The 17,968-nt window shown below is 42.1% G+C and overlaps 1 protein-coding gene across 2 annotated transcripts in view; it reads left to right on the top strand.

Annotated features, from left to right (window-relative positions):
* Window positions 1–17,955, top strand: part of Gpsm2 (G protein signaling modulator 2) — a 43,737-nt gene extending 25,782 nt beyond the window's left edge. For both annotated transcript variants that reach the window (XM_038311981.2, XM_038311980.2), the window contains 8 exons: window positions 2,912–3,067; window positions 3,389–3,497; window positions 4,054–4,183; window positions 8,311–8,381; window positions 12,342–12,518; window positions 15,154–15,307; window positions 16,298–16,515; window positions 17,230–17,955. In XM_038311981.2, coding sequence (XP_038167909.1) covers window positions 2,912–3,067; window positions 3,389–3,497; window positions 4,054–4,183; window positions 8,311–8,381; window positions 12,342–12,518; window positions 15,154–15,307; window positions 16,298–16,515; window positions 17,230–17,454 — 1,240 coding nt within the window. In that variant the 3' untranslated portion in view covers window positions 17,455–17,955. The remainder of the gene's footprint in view (window positions 1–2,911; window positions 3,068–3,388; window positions 3,498–4,053; window positions 4,184–8,310; window positions 8,382–12,341; window positions 12,519–15,153; window positions 15,308–16,297; window positions 16,516–17,229) is intronic.
* Window positions 17,956–17,968: the final 13 nt, after the last annotated feature.

Raw genomic sequence — 17,968 nt, 5'->3', positions numbered from 1 at the left:
AATTCAGATAGTTTGTCTCAAATAAACAACAAAAACAATATTGGCTTTTTAAAAAGGAATCTTTAATTTTTAAAAAAATTTTATATACATTAGTGTTTTGCCATGGGTGTCAGGTTCCCTGGAACTGGAATTACAGACAGCTGTGAGCTGTCGTGTGGGTGCTGGGAATTGAACCTGGGTCCTCTGGAAGATCAGTCAGTGCTCTTAACCGCTGAGCCGTCTCTCCAGCCTAGTGCTGGCTTTTTGGTATATGCCTTTCCCAGGTCACTAATCCAACCCATCCTTAGGAGTACCTTTCTCTTAATACATTTTCTCTGCTTTTGTTACTCCACAAAGAAAAATCTGGGTGTGTGGCACATGCCCTTACTCCCAGCACTCAGAGGTGAAGGCAGTGGATTTCTGTAAATTTGATGTCAACCTGGTCTACAAAGTGAGTTTCAGGCCAGTCTGAGGTACACAGTGAGACCTGTCTCAAAAACAGAGGAAAGAAAAAGCTAAGGTTGCTTTGGTCCATCTAAAACATTAAATGGTGCTGTCTTTCTTTAAATGTCTACTGGCGGTTAATATTTATTGGTTGATTATTGATTAGCTCAGTGGTTCTCAACCTTCCTAATGCTGCAACTCTTTAATATTAATACAGTTTGTCATCGTTGTGGTGACCCCCAACTATAAAATTATTTTATTGCTATTTCATAACTGTAATTTTGCTACTGTTAGGATCATGATGTAAATATCTGCTCTGCAGGATGGCTCATATGCAATCCCTGTGAAACAGTCGTTGACCCTCCAAAGGTGCCATGGCCCACAGGTTGAGAACCACCGAATTAACTAGCTAAGACATTTCCTCCCTAGTCTGTCATGTGAGCAGTATAACATACATGTTGAGTTTAGCTGTCAAGTTCCATATATTTTAAAGTCATGAATACAGAAAAGTCTTCGCTATTAAGTTGTGCCTGCATTAAATATTAAAAGTTCTGTTACAAATTGGTTGGTAGCTTTTTGACTAAAGAAGTTACGAGTTTGCTGTTAACAGCTCGCTCCCCACAGCAAGCAGACTAGAACTCAGAAGTTTAACCTCTGTTCCAAAAACACAGGTGAGTGATACTTTTGGAACACACCTTCAGAATTGTCTCCAGGCCCATGGAAAAGTATGTGACCCATGCTTTTCAGGACACAGAGCAGCAGCTTGGAAAACAGACCTAAGTAATTGAATTTGCTCCTAGAAAGATTTCTGATCATTTACAAACAGTAATGGTGGAGCAGAGACAGCCGTGCTGTGGGGTCTGACGGCAGTTCCTGAAGTCTCAAAATTGCCTGTGAGGACCAGCCACTATAGAGTAAGCATGAAATCTCTCAGGGCGACAGCTCTGGAGTTATCATTGTTACATATATAGCTTCAAATTTGCATTTTTGAAAGGACTTATCTTATTATCATATTTGAATTTTGAAGTAGTTATGAGCAGTGTGAAGTGATTCTGCTTTGGGCAGAAACTCTGGAAAAGATCATTTAGATTATTGAATCCACAGGCGCCTGTAGTCTTAAGCACTGATATTTGTATACGTACCGATCCACTCAACATTCCCAGAGCCTTGTGAGGTATTTCTCCCAGCCGTTTTATATATATATATACATGTCTTAGCTAGTTAATTCAGTGGTTCTCAACCTGTGGGCCATGGCCCCTTTGGAGGTTGAATGACTGTTTCACAGGGATTGCATATGAGACATCCTGCATATCAGATATGTATATATACATATACGTGTGTGTGTGTGTGTGTGTGTGTGTGTGTGTGTATGTGTATGAGAAAACCATTAGGAAGCTTGTGTAGCTGGTTCTCGAATACATAGTGAGCAAGGGTAGGGTCTGAATCAGACAGTGCTGTTCCAGGACTGTGTTCTAGCCTGTTACACCAACTTCTTGTTGACAGTATACCGCATGTGTTAGGTAGAATTTGCGTCATGTTAAATGAAATGCTTGGTATTTTTTATGAATCAGTACTGTGATCCACAGTACTATAAACTCACATTTAAGGACTTTCCCTAAATATTATAAATGTTGACAGAGGGTAAAGATAGCAGTAGGATTAAAGACAGATGTTGGGGTTAGGGAGATGGCTTCATTGGCAAAGTACTCACTACACAAATATGAGGACTTGAGTTCGAGCCCCTGCTCCTACCTCAAAAGTTAGGCACCGTGGTGTTACCTATAATTCAAGTGGTTGGGGTAGAGATGCAAGGACAAAGATTCCCCAGGCTCTGGGCTGGAGAGATGGCTCAGTGGTTAAGAGCATTGCCTGCTCTTCCAAAGGTCCTGAGTTCAATTCCTAGCAACCACATGGTGGCTCACAGTCATGGCTGTATGTAATGAGGTCTGGTGCCCTCTTCTGGCTAGCTGTATACCAAATAATAATAATAATGATAATAATGATTATAATAATAATAATAATAATAAGGATCCCCAGGCTCACTGGGCAGCCAGCCTGGCCAAGTCAGTGAGACATCCCATCGCAAATCATAGACTGATGAGGAAGACAGCAGCCTGATAGCAACTCTGGCCTCCACGTGATACATACACATATATGCACAAGACAGCCAGTGCATGAACACATGTAAGTTACCATTAGTACAAAGGGGAGAGAGTGTCTACATACTTGACATACTTCTGCTCACCAGAGGCATTTGATCTCATGCTTCAGCATGGCTGTATTTTGGTGAGCTATTAGGACTCAAAGTCTAAATTATTTTTTTACACCTTAAAACAGGTTTTCACTTTTTCTAAAGTAATGGGAAGATAAATTGAACTCTCAAACAGACTTGTTTAAAAGGCAGCAGAAAGCAACAAGAGATGTCAGTATTATGATTCTTTTAGAACCAGAATTTCAAATGAGCTTTATGCGAATTGGTTTCTCTTAGGAAGACGCTGCTGCTGGCTCGGCAGCTTAAAGACAGAGCCGTGGAAGCTCAGTCCTGCTACAGTCTGGGGAACACATACACTTTGCTGCAGGACTACGAGAAGGCCATCGACTATCATCTGAAGCACTTAGCCATTGCTCAGGAGCTCAAGGACAGGTAAGTCACCCCAACCCTGAGTCAGGGCAGCTGCAGATGCGTTACTGACTTCCGGCTGTTTGCCTCTGCCTCCCAAGTGCTGGAATTAAAGGTCGGGCCACGGCATATTTTAAAGACTGTTGCCATGAAATAGTTTTAATATTTGACTTGGAGTTTGGTATCGAGTATTCCCGTTTCTCTGTCTGGACTCCTCCTTGCTCTATCTGAAAGGTTAAGTAAATCAAAGCATGCTTTGATCCTTGAATTACTGCTTGGTTGTATTTATTCTGTACAAAGACCTCGTTTCAGATAACTGTGTGTGAATTTTCAATTACATTTTAGAATTGGCGAAGGACGAGCATGTTGGAGTTTAGGAAATGCATACACGGCTCTAGGAAATCATGATCAAGCAATGCATTTTGCTGAAAAGCACTTGGACATTTCAAGAGAGGTATGAGACAGAAGAGACCACTGCCCACCCTGTTGTCGATTACAGATCAGGGAGGCAGTGGGGGTGTTTTCCAGAGCATTCTTACAGCTGTGCAGACAGATAGGTGGCTGTATTGCCTTCATCTGGGGAGACAGTAAGATGAGCTGGGGCATGTGGGAATAGGATGTTGCCAGAACATTCCATCTTCTTCCCGTGTAGAGAAGTATGGTTTTTTAAAGAAAAAGTTGATATTTAGAACCAAGGACTGGCTCTTGTTACACCTGATGGCTCTTTGAGCTTAGATACCATTTCTGAGCTTCATTTCTCTCATGTGCAAATGGAAATGGTAATAGATACCATGGGAATTGTTAGCACACGCACGCATGCACTCAACACGCACGCGTGCACGCACACTGTGAACGGATGCTCACCATTTCTCTGTCACTCTAACATAGACACTGTGGTTACAGGTGGGGAATTGTTAGCACACGCACGCATGTACTCACACGTACACACGCACATGCACGCACGTGCACTGTGAGCTGATGCTCACCATTTCTCTGTGTCACACTAACAGGTTGGGGACAAAAGCGGTGAACTGACCGCACGGCTAAACCTCTCAGACCTGCAGATGGTTCTTGGTCTGAGCTACAGCACAAATAATTCCATGATGTCTGAAAATATTGAACTTGATGGCAGCTTACATGGTAAGTAACAGCTTTCAAAACCCCCACTTCTGATCTCTGTGAGTTCAAGGCCAACCTGGTCTACAGAGTGAGCTCCAGGATAGGCTCCAAAGCTACACGGAGAAATTCTGTTCCGAAAAACCAAACCAAACCAAACAAAAAACAACACAACCCCACTTTTTATGCTTAAGATTTACTTTACATTTAGGAAAAAAAAAAGGATCTCTTAAATCACTAGTGATGTGTGTCTGCTGTACTCAGAGACCACATGTGACGGAAGTGTAGCTTCTCCACCTTTTGTGGCTTTACACAGTTCGGTTAACTCATAAACACAGAACATGGCGTTTTATAATTCTATTGTGAACATAGGAATGTTGAAGGTGTAAGTCTTTTCTTTAGTTGAAAAAATACTCAAATGCTATTAGAGTAATCTGTAGGTTAATTCAGAAATCTGTAAATAAGATACTAGCATGAAAACATTGTCTATCCCTTTATATTTCAAGTAGTTACAATGTATCTGATTCTTAGTTAAGTTCTTTTTCTCCCCCATTTCACTTATGATGAAATAGCTTGGGATGGTTGTCTCTTCTTTCAAATCAGAAAACGCAGGAAATCTACCTGTTTGTGACTCTGAAATACATTTTACTTGGTTTCATGAACCACAGACATGACTCAATGGGTAAAGCATCTGCTAACAAGCCTTCTGACCTGAGTTCAAGCCCCAGAACCCACACAGTAGAAGGCGAGAACCCACCCTCAAGCTGTCCTCTGACCTCCCTGCTGGCGCTTTGTACCCCACCCTGAGTTCAAGTCCCAGCCCTGACGTGGCAGCTCGTAGCTGTAACTCTAGTTCCAAGGGTTCTGTTCCCCTCCTGGCCTTCAGCACCAGGCACAGAAGTGGTGGACAGACATATGTGCAGACAGAACACCCACACACAAAATTAAAAACTGAAATTCTTGGTCCAGAAAACATTGATACAGCATTTCAGACTTGAAAGCTGGTGAAAACAATTACCTTTGTCGCTGGAGTTTTCCTCTCTAAACTCAGAGATCATGACAAGAAGTCTGTCCTGATAATCTCAGGACAGCAAAGAACATTTCATAAAAGATTCTGAAGTGGGGTGTGTGTAATAAATTGCAGTGTGCTTTGTAATCGGTTATTGTACCTAGATAAAGTTTCCCAGTGTTTAACCTGTAAGTCGGTGTGTTGTAAGAATTCCCATCTTTTAAAACTGTCACGTGTCGTCACGAGCCCTAGCTCTAGACCCGCGCTAGCGTCTCCTCTGCCGCCTCTTGCCATCGGAACCCACTCACCGGCGCTGCATGCTGGCGTGGCACCTCTTCTCAAGGTCACACTCATCCTCGGCAGTGTTTCCTGCAGCTGGTCACTCCACATGCGGCGTCCTCTGCACTTCAGGGTTCACACCCTGGCTGTCCACTCTTTCCTCTGCTCTTCATCCCCCATCTGGTACATCCCTAATGCCCAGGGCTCGGCCCCTGAGCCTCGCCTCCCCTGCTCTGCCTCCCTCTCTATTCACCATCTACCGCTGGAACAGATTTATCCTTTTTCGTTCTAGTCCATGTCCAAGTTCAGTGCCTTCAGAAGAACTTTTTAGAAAGGTAGGAAAATTCTTGGGACTGGAGAGACGGCTCAGCAGTAAAAAGCACTGGCTGCTCTTCCAGAGGATCCTGTTCCATTCCTAGTTCCTACATGACATCCAGAGCCCTCTTCTGGCCTCTGGGGGTTCCTGCACTCACAGGTACATGCTTAACACAGGACACATATGCAGATGCATGAAAATAAAATCTTTTTTAAGAAGTGAAAAACATGGACTTCATAAAATATAAATGCTGATCACTTCACAGCTTATAATTAAAATTTAACCCTGAACCCTTGTAATTAAAATTAAACCCAATATAGAAAATAAAAATTTCATAGGCTCTGTATCTCTTAGATAGCCTGTCCTCAGCACAGTGCAATTAAGTTGGAAATTAGTATCAAGAAAAAGTAGCATAGATGTCTGGAACTAGTGGCACACACCTATAAATCCCACTACTAATCTAAGGCCAGGCTGGGCAACTCAGTGATGCTGGCCTAAAAACTAAAGAGGACTGTGGTGTGGCTTAGTGACAGAACACTTGCCCATAGCATGCACAAGGACCAAGCCCCATGTACTGTTACACACACACACACACACACACACACACACACAGGGAAACAGAACATCCATTTGAAAACTTAAAAGCATACTTCTAAATAACTTGTAGATTGAGGAATTCTTAAATAAGATTAAATATAACTTAGAAGTTACAGTGAAAATACAGTATTTCAATGAATTTTTTTATTTTATGTTTGGATGTTTTGTCTGCATGTGTGTTTGTGCACATGTGTGCCTGGTGACTAAGGAGGTCAGAAGAGGGCATTGGGGCCCCTAACACTGGAATTACAGTGGATGTGAGCCACTGTGTGGATATGGGAACTGAATTCAGGTCCCTCTGCATAAACAATAAGTGCTCTCAGCCACAGAAGCATCTCTCTACCCCTCTGTACTTCAGTTTCTGTGGCATGTTACTTGTATTGGTTCTTCAGCAAAATTTGTATTTAAAAGAATTTTTTTAAAACTTTGTGTGTGCATGCATGTCTATATTCAGACAAAATGCAATGAAGATTTTCTTTAAAGTTAAAATTTGGTTCTTAAAAGGTGAGCAGATCTACAAGATTATTTTTATAAAGAGAAATTGAAAAAGAGAAGGGAGCACTCAAAATAGTTGTACAGATTGAAAAGGTGAATGACTTAGTATAATTTTAGAGGAATCTATTTCAAAACCTAGGAGAAATACCTATTTCTAGAAACATAACAAATCATAAAGAAGTTAGGTCAGGTATTAAAAGTCTTCCCACTAGGAAACATGGAAGCTCACAGTTGTCCCCACCTTTTGATGGGGTCACACATCCAAGTTAAACAGTACTTACACTAATCGGAGTGCAGGTGGGCTTCCTGATGATCTAGAAGCTGCCTCCCACTTATAACTGCCCAGACCATGAGAATATCCTGCTCAGATACCCGGGGCGGGGGGGGGGGGGAGGACGGAGGACGGACGATCCAAACTCAGTAAACAGTTTCTATTGAATGTTCAAAGTGTATAAGCTAGGGACCATCTATATAACCACTGCATTTTCCAGATAACTGAAACACTGGGAAAGTTCATCAGCTTGAGAATCATATAACCTTGATACCTAAACTAGAAATAAACAGTACCAGCTTCACTCATGAATAAAGTTTCAAAACTCCTCAAAACAAAACAAATCCAGGAAAGTGCTTAAAGCAAACGGGTTTTAACGGAGCATGCTGGATGAGCGACTGCAGAACGCAGAGTAATCAGTGCCGTTAAATCACAGCACGCTCTGTTCTTGGACTTCCTGCTGTTGGTAAATATGTAAAGTTTCATCTACATGGTTCTGATCACAGCAACTAATAACATACTCTTTAAATAATGAAAAATCAACCAGGGCTTCATTCACGTGGTACGAGACATGCATGTAGCAAGACACCCATACACATAAAATAAGTTTTTAGAAAAAATACAACTTAATTTTTAAAGACTTGTTTGGTTACAGAAACTCTGTACTTAATATTGAACAATATGAACAAAAGCTGGTTTTTTGAAACTCGGCTTCTATCTGGCTTGTGTCCTGACAGTGAACCTGTCTGGAAACAGGAAACCTGGGGAAACTGTGTGGAACCAGGGTGTTATTTTTAATTCTTTCAAGACTGAAGGCCTTCAGCTTTCCCGTGATTTCACTCACTTAGACCACAGCGTGTTTTGGTTTCTTTGAAGCATCACAGAGAATATGAACCAGTTATTATAAATGCCTTTTCTAAATCAAAGGGTAATGTTAGAAACCACTGGTTTAGCTTGCAGCCAGAATGTGGCTTCTGACATCAAAGCGTTTTAGAGGGACTCTATTTTTATGTTGTGTGGAAAATAATTATTCTTTAAATGTTGTGCTCCTTCCATGAGGGTTTGCGGATCAGATGTGAGAGTGGAATCATGTAGCGATGCCAAGTTTGTGTTCTGAAGGGCTCCCTGGATTATTTGAATTAATTTTTAAAAATTTTTAATTTTTTATTATTTTTTTTACAAAGGTGCACGCTCCAAGCTGGGACGAAGACACAGTATGGAAAATATGGAACTTATGAAGTTAACACCAGAAAAGGTTGGCAGGTTTATGTTTTAAATTTCCATGAACTGTAACAGTATTTCAGTAACTTTTAAGTAAAAGAGGTTAAGGTTTGTGTAACTGGAGATTTCTCTCCCACCCACCAGTTCCCAAATATCCACTCTGAGGCTTAATATAATTATAAACTGTTTGGTCTTTTAGCTCAGGCTTATTATTAACTAGCTGTTATAACTCAAATTAACCCATTTCTATCTGAGGGTCCAGGGTTCAAGTCCCTGCATGGGCACCTGATGTTGCTGGGTCCTAACAGCTCCCTCGGGGGAGTGGGTGAGAAGGCAGTGTCAGTGGCATAGACACTGGGAGTCAGGTAAAAGGCAAATGGCAGACTCGTTTATTCAGTAACGGGGAGAGCCTTGCATGCTCTCCTCCCAGCATCCAGGCTGCTTTCCCATCCATTGACATTGCATGGCTACCCCTCATTGGCTAGGCCCGCCAGGACCTCTGAAAGCACTTGTTGCTAGGCCCTCAGGCAGACTGCAGGTTGGCTCATCTCTCAGCCTTGTAGGCCTTATCTTCCTACAATTCTTTGTTACCACGAGGCTCGTGGCTTTTACCCCTCATTTTGCTTCTCCTGTGGCTGCTGGCATCTGTCTCTGATACCACCTTGTTTCTCCCTGGATTTCCTGCCTAGCTATATTCTGCCCTGCCATAAGTCAAAGCAGCTTCTTTATTACCGATAGTAATAAAACACATTCATAGCATACCGAAGGGCAACCCACATCAGCCTTGTCCTATGTGGATATCACTTTCACTTTTAAATAGAACCAGAAAAGACCAGTGCAAAAGGAGTGAATACAGCATGATGTCATGTGAGATATATATACACACATGTATATATATGTATGTGTGTATATATGTGTGTGTGTGTGTGTGTCACTTGTGTATATATGTATATTGGCTATTTTGAGATGTCTGCCTTGTTAAAAAAAAGTTTTTAGCCAGGTAGTGGTGGTGCATGTCTTTAATTTCAGCACTCAGGAAGCAGAGGCAGGCAGATCTCTGTGAGTTCGAGGCCAGCCTGGCCTATAGAGTGAGTTCCAGAACAGACTCCAGAGCTACACAGAGAAACCCTGTCTCAAACCTCCCCCTCAAAGTTCTTAATTGAAAGGATACCAGATTGATTAAAAGCAAGAACAATACTTCTTTGTCATTCAATTACATAGCAACATCACTGTTGTGTGTGAACATGTGTGTGCCCATGTCTCCAGGCCACATGTGTGGAAGTCAGGGAACTACTTTGTTCTTCCACCTTTTAATAAAGAAAACATTCATGTGTGCCAGTGGGTGCACAAGTCGGAAGACAACTTGTACGAGTTGGTTCTCCCCCTTCACTGTGTGGACCCAGGGATCAAACGCGGTCATTAGCCTTGGCAGCAAGCAGCTTTCCCTTCTGAGCCATGTTACCAGCCCCCACCTTGCATTCTGAGTCATCGCTCCTCTACTGCACCCTCTTTCCCTCTCTTCCTCCCTCTTCTGCACAGAATAGCCAAGCTCGCTGGCCCACAAGCTTCTGGCTGATTGTCATGTGCTCTCCCCACCCCTCATCCCAGGGGAGATCTGTGATTACAGATATTCACTACTGCTGATTTTTTTGTGGTTCTGAGACTCAGGCAGCAAGTTTCTAGTACTGCAGGACTTTTTCCTCACCTTTTAGCTGAAGTAAATACCTTTTATTCAAGATGCATCCTTCCTTTGTTTTTGTTTTTTGAAACAGGGTTTCTCTGTGTAGCTCTGGCTGTCTAACTCACTCTAGACCAGGCTTGACCTTGAAACTCAGAAATCCACCTGCCTCTGCCCCCTCAGTGTGCTGGGATTAAACATGCACACCATGACTGCCCAGCATATTTTTTTGACAGCAGGTGCAGAAAAGAGATTCTAATTGGAAGGATGTCAGAGGACAAATCAAGGCTGTTTCTACTCTCATTCAGCTTAACTCACATGGTTGAAATAGGCTTCTTTGCCTTTATTACAAAGTACTTGTTTTTTTCTATTTACATCCTGGCTGCAGCCCCCACTACCACATACTTCCCTCTCTCTCCAGTTCCTTTCCCCCACCCCACCCTCAATCCCCTTCTCTTCTGTCTCCAGGAAAGGGTAGGTCTACTTGAGTATCTCTAAAACATGGCATATCAAGTTGGAGGAAGACTAAGCACCTCCCCTACGTATTAAAGCTGGGCAAGGTGACCCAGTATGAGAAGGGTCCCAAAAGCCTGTAAAAGAATCAGAGACAGCCCATTACCAATGTTAGGAGTCCCCCAAGAGGACCAAGCTACACAACTGTAACATATAGAGAGTGCCTAGGTCAGTCTCATGCAAGCTCCTTGTCAGTCTCTATGAGGCCAGGTTAGGTGCTTGTGTGCGCTGTCCCATGTTGTCCTTGACCCCTCTAGTTCCTATACTCCTTTCTCCTCTTCCTCTGCAGGATTATAAAGTACTTTCTTCTAAAACAGATTCATTATAGCAACTTTTTAAAAATATTTATTTATTTATTATGCATACAATATTCTGTCTGTGTGTATGACTGCAGGCCGGAAGAGGGCACCAGACCTCATTACAGATGGTTGTGAGCCAGCATGTGGTTGCTGGGAATTGAACTCAGGACCTTTGGAAGAGCAGGCAATGCTATTAACCACTGAGCCATCTCTCCAGCCCCTCATTATAGCAACTTTTTTTTTTTTTTTTTTTTTTTTTTTTTTGGTTTTTCGAGACAGGGTTTCCCTGTAGTTTCTAGAGCCTGTCCTGGAACTACCTCTTATAGAGCAGGCTGGCCTTGAACTCAGAGATCCGCCTGCCTCTGCCTCCAGAGTGCTGGGATTAAAGGCGTGCGCCACCACCGCCTGGCAACAACTTTAAAAAATTATAATCAAAAGAATCAGTAATCTCCCATCCCATAGTAACTTCAGACATTAATAACTGTCCAATATTCATTTGAATATTATAGATACTGTTTCCTATACAGTAGTCATATATCAGGAACATCTTTCAGCTTGGCACGGTAGCATGCACCTGCACCCCTAGCATAGCAGGCTGCATCTGCACCCCTAGCATGGATGCTGAGGCAGGACTGAAGTTGGAGGCCAGCATGGGCTCCATGTGTGAAAAAGTTCATCTTTGCATGCCCTTAAGTGCCCTTCTCTTCTGCTGTTATAATTAGCATATGGTTTATATATTATTGATACTTTCTGCATAACTAGCCTCTAAAGGTCCATATCTAAGATCTTTTTTAAATTTTAACAAGATGTTTCAAAACATGGGCGTGTGAGATGGCTCATTATGTAAAGGTGCCTGCCGCTCAGCCTCACAACCTGGAGACAGGTTGTGTCCCACAAGTTGTCCCTGACCTCTGCGTGTGTCATGACAAACACAGTAAACAAATGTAATTTAAAAGTTTCTAGAGGAATCAGTTCTTTAAAAAAATTTTCATTGTGTGAGAGAGGTGGGGAGTATGTGTGTTTTCTCTGTCGTCTGAGAATTTATTTCGCATTAGTGAAATCATTAGTTTTATCAACAAATTATTTGTATTATAAACTTTAGATACTAATTTTTAATTAAAAATTCTACATATCCTCACAAGTTTCTAGCTGTAACAGATTTTTATGTAATTTACAACCAGAATAACGGTCTTCTCTGACCATTCAAAATGTATTTTCAAAGGATTTGGGTAAACTGTTTTTTAACTCTAGTGTTCATAAAAGCGTGTACAGGATGCTATATGTTGTTGAATTTGTTGAATGGGTTCATCAAACATTTGTGAGGCTGAGGCAGAAGGCTCATGGCCAAAATGAGTTCCAGTAAGGCTACATGAGACCCCTTGTCTGAAAACAAAACAAAACATAGGGTAACAGAAACGCCAGCCAAGGATCTCTAATTCCCCCACACTGGTCGTGAGCTGTGAACTGGGGTTTTCATGTCTTGCTTTCCACCTACAACTTGCAGGTCCCAAACTGGAGCAGTGAACTTCTTGCTAAACAAAAGCCTCTTCTTGCCAAGCCTTCTGCAAAGCTGCTGTTTGTCAGCAGACTGAAGGGGAAGAAGTACAAAGGCAGCACCAGCTCTAAAGTTCTTCAGGACGCCAGCAACGCCATCGACCACCGCGCCCCAAATCCTCAGACGGTATCGCCTGGGAGGATTTTTGTTTTGGGATGTTTGTTAAGTGCCTACTTGTATTCACACTGAATTGTTGATAAACAAGTAATACATGTATTAGTCTGAGGATAGGATGTGTCTCTGTCTATCTTCCTGGTTCTCAGCTGGGACCTACTCCGGACATAAATTGCTCCATTGTTCTGGACAGTAGTTATTACTATTTAAGTCACTGTGGCAAAGCACTGGTTATTTTACTGTTTGCTAGTAAGACTAACTTGTGATTGAAGCCAGAACAAAGTGAATCCAGGTATTCAAGGGTTTTATTTTTAATGAATTAGTCATTTTCACAGCACTAGATCTAGTGAAACAGAAGCCAGTGGATTTTTATCTTCATGGATTTTTAAACAGATGGAAAAAAAGTATTTAGTAGCATCGGCTTTTATCTCATCCTGTTACTGAAACCATAACTGCGTTTTCATTAAGAAAGTATACCAGTTTACATAACAAACAAAAAATAAAATATACAATATTCTGTCTGTGTGCATGCCTGACGGCCAGAAGAGGGCGCCAGACCCCATTACAGATGATTGTGAGCCACCATGTGGTTGCTGGGAATTGAACTCAGGACCTTTGGAAGAGCAGGCAATGCTCTTAACCGCTGAGCCATCTCTCCAGCCCAGTATACCAGTTTATTGAATTTAAGTTACTCAAGACACTGTGGGCTTATTGTTCAGTATCAAAGAACTCTCTAACTAGTTCCTCTATATCCTGATAGAGAACCAGAACATTCTTCACCAAGTCCCATTTTTAGTCAATGAAGAGCTTAAAAAAAAAAAAAAAAAAGCTTAAAAAAAAGTTGTTTTTTTTTTTAAATCAAAATTCCACTGATGACTGTATGCCCTTCTTTGGTTTTGGGCTAACAAAAGGAAGAATTACGGGGCTTTGTACAGACAGGCCAGGGATGCAGCAGAACTAAGGCTCCGGGCTATTTTCTGCAGACTCCTGAACCAAGCTAAAATCTATGTGCTTTTGAAACCTACTGTGGGTTTTTTTTTCTTTGTTTCCATTTTGAACTTCTTGAGACAAGATCTTCCTCACCATGCCCAGTCCCCGTGCTGCTTTTGATGTTCAGAATTGTAAATCACAGGCCCTTTGCGCCTAGAACAAGGTCTTGGTGATAACGTATGACTATAGTTGGGAAACACTTCATTTCCGGACGTCCCATCCAGCTTACCTCCTGCCCCACCTGTTCTTTCCGTCTCGCTTATAGGGTGTCCTGTGCTGTCCCCACAGAGCTAGGTGTTCCTCCAGCTTCCCTTGTCTTACCCACACCTCATCATTTTGTTCTTCAGATCTGTATGTCTCACTTCTAGAAAATTCCCTCCTCCCCGTCTTCGTCTGATACTTACCGTCTCTTCTCCAGACTTCATCTCCCTCTGCTTTCATTTTTGCCGCCTGGATCATGAGGCATCTGTACAGAACTGCCTGTCACTAGCTGCACAGCCACTGAAGTTCAGAACTTAGTATTTTGCCTATAAAGGCAGATGCTTTTGTAACCCACCTCTGCCTTTCTGTCCACTGTCCTGTAAACAAACCTTTGGAACCATATTTATCAGTACAGAACATCTCCAAATGGCAAATGCTGTTCATTTTTAAAAGAGCCAATACAAATACATGAGACCTTAGCTAGTTTACTCCCTTCTTAGGACTATGACATTTTGTATGTATATACCTTTATTGCAATACTTAGGGAAAATCAATTGCTTGTATTAGACATTACATATACTATTCAGGTTTGGAGTACTCCAAACCCCTCCTTCCTTCAAACACTTAATTCAAGTTTTTCCAGGGCCTTTTAATAAGGATTTATGCATTTGATCCCTAGCTCTGGTGGTGTCCCCGCATGGAAAACACTGTGGAGATAGTCATGTTAGGAAAATACACTTACTTTTCTGTTAGTTTACAAAAATTAACTTACTTAAATCCTATTATGGAGTCATTGAGCCTGGGGTAACTCTGTATTGCTAATACAGCAGCACAGTGGCATTTCTTTCTGACAAGACCACATGCACACAGTTTGCACTTCACCATGTAGCTTAGGCATACAGTGGCTCCACCCACCTAGGTCTGCATTTCTTAGATCACAGAGCCACTGCCAGCTGGCATGACTGCACCTAGTGGTGTCTGGAGCATCTCGCTGGAGACTGAGGCGTTTTATTCTTGTAGTGGAGATTAAATATAGGGCTTTGAACAAGCTGTGTGATCTACCACGGAGCCACAGCTGCATCCCAGAACTTGTTAGATTTTATTTGGGACACTCTCACCGAGTTGGCCAGACTTGCCCTTCACTTTGTGATCTTCCTGCCTCAGTTTGTAAGAAACTAGGATCATAGTTGAGTGTCCAAGCCAAGCTTCAGATACATTACTTTGGCCTAAGAAATAGAGGAATTAAAAGTCACAAATTAAATAAGTGATTCTTGTAGGGTTAGTATGGGAGCGCTTTATTACCAACATTGCCACTCGAATTCTTTTTGAAAATAAAAGGCCAGTTTTTGTTTTTAATATCTATCTTTCCCTTTTGCAACTGATTACATCATGATGTTCCCAGATGACCTAAGGATAAAGGAGGAACAATTAAGCAGAGTAGACTTTTCTGTTTTAGAAAATCAGTGCAGACAACATTGGAGATGAAGGATTCTTTGACTTACTACGGCGATTTCAGAGCAACAGGATGGATGACCAGAGGTGCTGCCTCCAGGAGAACTGTCGTGCAGCACCCACGGCAGCAGCTTCTGCCACCCCCAAGGTGGTGAAAGGTAAGGCTCCTCTGCTGCTCTTTCCGCTTCCGTCACTTATCTAGGCACAGCCAAGGCTGGCTTTGACGTCCCGATCCTCCTGCTTCCCTCCCAAGTGCAGGGATAGCAGGCACCATGGATACCTGCTTTTCCCCAGTTTTAATAGTTGTCTTTGGTGCTGTCATTTCTCATACTTCTTGTTATATAAACACAGTAAGAGATCCCATAATCCTAGCATGAGGCACTGAGACAGGATATTAAAGTGAATTCCAAGCCAGCCTGGGTTATTAGATAGTGAAGCCCTCCCTGACTCAAGAAAAAAGGCTGCTTGCTAAGTGGTAGAGCATCTGTCTGGTGAGTAGTAGGCCCTTCTGTCTGCAGCATCATACACACATACAAGGCAGTTATGAAATACATGCCTTATTATTTGTATATACTATATAATATGCCTTATTATTTGTATATACTATATAAATATCTAAAATTTAGAAGCCTAAAATACATTACTCATATTTTGCTACTAAAAGATGATTTCTACCACATAAATTAATATTGGCCAGTCTCAGCCGGGAGGTGGTAGTGTACGCCTTCGGTCCCCACCACTCAGGAGGTAGAGGCAGACGATGGATCTCTGTGAGTTCGAGACCAGTCTGGTCTACAGAGTGAGGTCCAGGATATAGCTAGGGCTACACAGAGAAACCTTATCTCAAAAAACAAAAAAATATATATATAAATAAAAGATTGACCAGTCTTTCATCTCTTTAGTTCACTAAATGACTTCCATCCTGATCATGGAGAGAAAGAAAGCATTAGATGAAATTATATAAGAAAAAAACCAACACCATTTGTTTACTTCTGAAACCCAGCCCATACCGCAGTTATTTTGGGCGAAGCTGAAGCCCTGGGAAAGGCCACAGCAGCGACAGTGCCCTGCGGGAGAGCAAGGTGGCGAAGACTACAGGTGTTTCAGCATTTAACATTTACGGGTTTCTCTTTCCTGCCTGTCCACAGCACCATCTGCTTCTGTGGTGTCCCCCAACACAGATGAGTTCTTAGATCTTCTTGCCAGCTCACAGAGCCGCCGCCTGGATGACCAGAGGGCCAGTTTCAGTAATTTGCCAGGGCTCCGTCTGACAAAAAACAACAATCAGTCTGTACTTGAGCGCCTGGTGACAAATGACAAGAAGGAGCCCGATGATGACTTCTTCGACATCCTTGTAAAGTGTCAGGTGCGTGTACACACACACTCCATCTGTAGAACAGCTCGGGCAGTGTTCAAATTCCTGTGAAGGGCTCGTTGAGGATCAGGTCCTTATTACTTACTTGCCTACATACTGAACACCGCTGATGTTACAGGTACGATTTGGGATATCAAGGTTGCTTTTGCTTTTGCAGGGTCCTGCATCTTATTGGGAAGACAGAGGCCAAGTGTGTATATTGTGCTAGACAGGCAGGCAATGGTACTTGGTGTGAAGAGGATGGGGAGTGACTGGGGACATCTGTTCTGCACAGTTGAAAACCCCTCTGGGTTGAACAAAGGCACAAAAGTATTATTTCAGAAATGTAATCTAGTAATTATAGTTTGTTGGCCCCTGGCCTAGGTCATTCTAGAAATTGTGTTATATACAAACACCTGTAAAGACTGGGCAGTTACTACTGGTAAGACTCCAGTCCTTCAACTGTCATTGGGACTTTTGGACAGTTGACCTTGCATTTTAGCATCAAATTACTTGTGACCAGTTGCAATAGTATGACATAATGCACTTGTGAAGCCCATTTCTACATAATATACTATATTCCCATTCTATCAAGTTTCTGGTCTGAAGCCAAGTGTCTGAAAAAGGCCAAAAGGAATATTTATAGATCTAACTGGTGACTGACAAATGCCACAGCCTGGCACTGTCCTCTCTGGTCATTATGTTTTCATTCCTCTCCATCTTTAGGGGTCCAGATTAGATGATCAGAGATGTGCTCCACCACCTGCTGCCACCAAGGGGCCAACTGTCCCCGATGAAGACTTTTTTAGCCTCATTTTACGCTCTCAAGCTAAAAGAATGGATGAACAAAGAGTTCTTTTACAGAGAGATCCAAACAGAGACACTGAGTTTGGGCTAAAGGAACTTTTGCAAAATAATGCTTTGCTGGAATTTAAGCATTCAGGAAAGTAACTACCAAACCACTAGATGCTGTTGTGGTATTTCCTACTAAAGACTAGCTCCCTTCGGAACACTGCAGGGAGAGCCACCTTTTTCCAGAGGAGGAAACGACAGCACTGTAGTAGTTAACATGTTTTTAAGGTGTGTGCTGAAGTACTCAGGGACTGACATTCTCGTAGACGTTCGTTTCAGGGCAGAATGTCCTGTAGGTGCTCCAGCAACTTACCGTTAGATTCCTTGACTAGCGTTTGTGAACTAGGAATTTAAATGATCCCTACATTAGAATTCAGTCCTCTTACTGAGGTCATTTTTTAAAGATAGGGTTGACAATGACTTTTTTTATACTTACCCTTGAATATAGTGGACTGCATTGTTTACTGAAAATAATGTAAATGTCCTATGTAAAAAAGATGAAAAAAGTCATAAAATTTTAGTTTAAGAAAACTATATTCAATATATTTTTAGGCAAAGCCAGTGGGGGAGGAGGGATAAGAAATAAAACTACTTTTAGCATGCTTTGTCTCTC

This window comes from Arvicola amphibius, chromosome 14 (genome assembly GCF_903992535.2).
Source record: "Arvicola amphibius chromosome 14, mArvAmp1.2, whole genome shotgun sequence".
Lineage (NCBI taxonomy): Eukaryota > Metazoa > Chordata > Mammalia > Rodentia > Cricetidae > Arvicola > Arvicola amphibius.
The sequence above is the reverse complement of the archived record's forward strand: the minus strand, read 5'-3'. Positions and strand labels throughout refer to the sequence as shown.